Source organism: Leptodactylus fuscus, chromosome 5 (genome assembly GCF_031893055.1).
Source record: "Leptodactylus fuscus isolate aLepFus1 chromosome 5, aLepFus1.hap2, whole genome shotgun sequence".
NCBI classification, from domain to species: Eukaryota; Metazoa; Chordata; class Amphibia; order Anura; family Leptodactylidae; genus Leptodactylus; species Leptodactylus fuscus.
Genome location: NC_134269.1, coordinates 4,506,240 through 4,511,388, shown reverse-complemented (window position 1 = coordinate 4,511,388; position 5,149 = coordinate 4,506,240). Strand labels below are relative to the sequence as shown.

General features: G+C 45.0%; 1 protein-coding gene across 1 annotated transcript; it reads left to right on the top strand.

Moving 5' to 3' along the window:
* Window positions 1–3,750: 3,750 nt before the first annotated feature.
* On the top strand, window positions 3,751–4,734 carry LOC142204314 (olfactory receptor 11L1-like). The gene has a single exon (XM_075275624.1). It carries the CDS (start codon window positions 3,751–3,753, stop codon window positions 4,732–4,734), a length of 984 nt encoding a protein of 327 aa, XP_075131725.1.
* Window positions 4,735–5,149: the final 415 nt, after the last annotated feature.

Genomic DNA, 5,149 nt, shown 5'->3' with positions numbered 1-5,149 from the left:
TCATTGGAGAGATGGTCACTAGGATTGATGATGGAAGGGGGACCAACTGAGTTGAAAAGCGGAAGGGTGAAATTAGAATTATTCAGATGATTTTGTCTTATCATTCTCTCCGAAAAACAAGTGTTGGTCAACCCAGTGAATTTGACTCGGGTGCCACCTGGGAGGACGCTGGTTCCTCTCACTCAGCGACAGGAAGTGTTGTTATGGAGGCATGCTTCTCATGTAGGGGGACATTTTGTCACAAGGGAGTTAATCACCCGCCATTATTATTGGCCCGCCCTTTCTGCGGATGTACAGGCCTTTGTCCAGGGTTGTGACATCTGTACTCGCAACAAGCCGTTGCGCCAGCATCCTTCGGGTTTACTGCGTCCCCTTCTGATACCAGAATCACCTTGGCAGATCGTGGGCATGTATTTTGTCATGGACCTGCCAATATCAGTGGGCAGGAAGGTGATTTGGGTGGTAACGGACTATTTCACTAAAATGACCATCTTAGTGGCATTGCCGGGACTGCCATCCACCAGGGAATTGGCACGTCTTTTTATTCGACATTTCTTTCAGGTCCATGGTATGCCAGAGAAGATGGTCTCTGATCAAGGGTCGCAATTTACAGCACATTTTTGGAAGGCACTGTGCCAGCTGCTGCGTGTAGAGTTTTGCCTGTCATCATCCTATCACCCCAAACTATTGGTCTGGTGGAAAGGATGAATCAGAGTATGGAGACCTATGTACACCATTTTGTCTCCTCTCGTCATGACGATTGGGTGGAACTGCTGCCATGGGCAGAGTTTGCACTTAATAATGCGGTGGCTGACTCCACTGATAAGACACCATTTTTTATGTTATATGGTCGTCATCCTCGCATTCCTCTGCCCATCCCAGTGGTCCCTGACGTGCCGGCTGATGGTTTGCCCTGTGGTTTGTGAGTCCATTCAAGGTCCTGTCCTGGGTAAATCAGGTGACGTTCAAATTGCAACTCCCCAGATCTTGACGGATTAACAACTTCTTCCATATTTCTTTCTTCAAACCTCTTGTCCTGACGCAATACTCTAGGAGTCTTCCCAAAGAGTTGCCCCAGGATGACTTTGAGGTGAGAGAAATAATGGACGCAGAGACTGTTCAGGGTAGATTGTTCTAGAGTGGACAGGTTATGGCCCGGAGGACCGCACTTGGGAACCTGCAGATCAGGTTCATGCTCCACAGCTGGTGTCGGAGTTTGAGTGGAACCGGAGAAGTATGGCATTGATGCGCTGTGGAGGGGGGGTAGTGTTAGGACAGTATGGCCTAGGGGTCGGGTCGCAGCCCATTCCTCTGTTGTAGCATCTTGCCAGCTGTCAATCTTTCCCTGTTGCTGGAAGCCCTGCTTGGCAAGGGTTAATCCCTTTGCTGCCGGTGGGCGTGGTTGGTATTTTGAATGACAGTGGAGTCAGTTCATGAGCACCTGGCTTAGGCAGCCGAGTTGACTGATTGAGACTGCCCGTCCTCCATTTAAGGAGGCAAATTTGTCAGCCCGTTGCCCTAGTCTCATTTCTAAGATGTGATTGTGGGTGCAGCTAGTGGTGTGTCAGTTGCACTTGTGTCTTGTTTGTGTAACCCTGCAGCCAGTGTGTTTATGTTGTGTATTTTATGTTTGTGGAAGTGGGTCTTCTTTCCCCAATATATTCCTTTCTCTGTTACTGGCTAATAGGTATTAGCAGGTAGCTGCTGTAGGGTGTTTCTCAGTGAAGCAACTGAGGGCACACAGTCTGAGTCTAGCACATTCCTCTATCGGTTGCTCTTTACTACAGTGCCCTCTCTGTGAAGTTAACAGAGAGATACCCAGATGATGGAGTAGCCTGGCAGTGACGCTAACTGTCGGGACTAGCTCACACCAAGGTAGCTCTGCTGTTCAGAGCCCAGTTGGGCTCCGCAGGTTATTGTTTTTTTATTTGGTCCACTCTGCTTTTTAAAGACTCTACTCACTCCAAGGGCCAACATCACTGTATTTTAAAGGCTCTACTCACGCCAAGGGCCAAAAGCACTGTTGGTGCGAGGCTCTACTCACTCCAAAGGCCCAAAACACAGATTTTTAAAGTATCTACTCACTCATAGGGCCATAAGCACTGTATTTTAAAGGCTCTACTCACTCCAAGGGCCAAAAACACTGCTGGTGCAAGGCTCTACTCATGCCAAGGGCCCAAACTCTGCTTTTCAAAGACTCTACTCACTCCAAGGACCAGAAACACTGCAGGTGTAAGGCTCTAGTCACTCCAAGGGCCAAAAACACTGCTGGTGCGAGGCTTTACTCACTCCAAGGGCCAAAAACACTGCTGGTGCAAGGCTCTACTCATGCGAAGGGCCAAAAACTCTGCTTTTCAAAGACCCAGTCACTCCAAGGGCCAGAAACACTGCTTTTTAAAGGCTCTACTCACACCAAGGGCCAAAAACTAAATCTCTGCTGTTTAAAGGCTCAACTCACCCAAAGAACCAACAAATCTCTGCTGGTGAAGGCTGAACTAAGTTAAAGGGCCTAAAACTCTGCAGGTAGAGGCTGAAGTCACCTGAAGGGCCCCAATCTCTGCTGGGAGCTCAGCTTAAGGGCCTGGAACTTAATTTGGAAGGGCTCATGTTAAGGGCTAGAAAAGTGAATTTTGGAAGGTCTTACCACATCACACACATACACACAATGACAGTTAAGGGTGAAGGCTTTTGGATTTCTCATTGTCTATTCCATCTGTGGTTGTCATGGGGAACGTGATTTAAAGGGGTGCTTGTTAATGTTTGTTGAGCTTAAATTTGGGTTTGTGTCCATCCATTTGGGGAGTAAAGAAGGTTTCCGGGTATTTTCCCACTTTGATAGAGGTTGTAGTGAGTGTGTATAGTGTGTAGTTGTTAGGCTGTGATGTTGGGGTAATAGAGGGACTTTGGTGTGTTAGATGCCCCCAGACATGCTTCTCCTGCTGGCCCAGTTGCATTCCAGAGGTGTTGGCATCATTTCCTGGGGTGTCATAGTGGACTTGGTGACCCTCCTGAGTCGAATGATGGGATCCCCTGAAACAAAGCATTTTCTATCATAGACTGTAATGGGGTTCGATATTCGTTCGAATAGTCCAATATTGAGATGCTATTCGTAACGAATAATGAACATCGAATATTTTACTGTTCACTCATCTCTAATTATAACTCAAACTATTTTTCATTTTGCAAAGTGTAAAATTTTTTAAAAGTAATCGTAAACGTAAATGTGCAGTCTACAAATTTGGTATCTCCTTGATCATACTAACTTGCCGGTTATAGACCACACGTCATTTGTTTCCAGCTTCCCGGTACATTGGACAGAAAATGAAATGTTGTCAATAAAAAGTAACATTTTCTCCTCTATAAATTAGGGATTATGCTGCTTTGGGAACTGAAAAAATAAAGTTCTGGCTTTATGGTGAACAGTTTCCAGTCTCATTTTACAATTTACGATGAAAATTCCACAAAGACCAATTAAATGAGAAATCTAATCTCAGGGCAGAATTTCCCAATTGGCCTCGGTATCAGATTCCTCGAGGCTTCATTGTAAGTCTTTGTCTATATAAGAGGCGGCTCAGAAGAAAAATCATTTAGTAAACGTTTCAGTTCTATAAGATGCCAACCTTGTTTTCTGTTCTCTCCGTCTGGGTCATTAGGTGTTTCTTAGCACACAACCTCCATCGAATTGTCAGATAACATTTCCCATAGCAGATACCAGTGTGTATAAGGCTTAGCAATTTCTTATGAGTAAAAATGCAATATCAGAATGTCAGCAAAATGACTGAAATAACTCTCCTGGGATTTCAGAATTCACAAAGTTTGAATCATCTCTGCTTTCTTCTGCTGCTGCTCATCTACTGTGTGACTCTATGTGGAAACCTCCTGATCATCCTGGTGGTGTCCTACAGCAGATCCCTCCACTCTCCCATGTACTTCTTCCTCACACAGCTCTCCTTCTCAGATATCCTGCTCTCTACCACTATCGTACCCCTCATGCTCCATGTTGTGTTGTATGATGGGAGTTTTGTGTCTTTTTTTGGCTGCCTGTTACAATATTATCTTTTTTTGGCCTCAGAATCCTTGGAATGTCTTGTCCTGACGGTGATGTCTTATGACCGGTATCAGGCCATCTGTCACCCTCTACATTACACCTTAGTCATGGACCTCACATTTTGTATGAAGTCTGTTCTCTTATGTTGGATCATGGTATTTGCTGTCATTTTAACTATTTCAGTATCTATGAGTTATTTGTGGTTCTGTGGACCAAATGTCATTGACCATTTCTTCTGTGACTTTGACCCAATTCTTGAACTTTCCTGCTCCGACACTTTTTTGATAAATATTGAAGGTATGATACTGGCCGTACCCATAGTGCTTTCTCCTTTTATGTTAATTATGGTTTCATATGTTTATATTATTATCACTATACTGAAGATCCCATCTGTAACTGGGAGACAGAAGACCTTCTCCACCTGCAGCTCTCACCTGGCCGTGGTCTCCTTATATTATGGCTCAATTATTACAATCTATTTATTTCCAAACCAAAAAAGTGTAAAGAAAACGTTCTCCCTCTTCTATACAGTTATAACTCCCCTCCTTAACCCTGTGCTATACAGTCTGAATAACAGAGATATTAAGCAGGCTCTTAAAAGACTCTCGATGAAAATTTCATCTGCGTTCCATTATTTTTCTCTATTGTCAACTAAGGATGTTTTTGTGAAGCAGATTATAAAATGAGAGAAAAAAAAAATAATCTTGGTGCCCCAAAGATAAAATTATGGTCATGATTAGAGATGAGCGAACAGTAAAATGTTCGGGGTTCGAAATCCAATTTGAACAGCCGCTCACTGTTCGAACGGGTTTCGAACCCCATTATAGTCTATGGGGGGAAATGCTCGTTTCAGGGGTAGGCAAAATTCGATCAAATTCTACTTACCAAGTCCATGAGTGAGGGTCGGGCTGGATTCTTCTCCCTACACAGCCTCCCCGCGTCCTCTTCCGGCCTTGAATTCACTCTGCAAGGCATTGGGCCTGGGCAGAGCTAACTGTGCATGCCCGCACTACAAGCGGACATGCGCAGTCGGCTCTTCCCAGGCCCGATGCGTGGCAGAGTGAATTCTGAGCCAGAAGACGCCGCGGGGAGGCTGCGCAG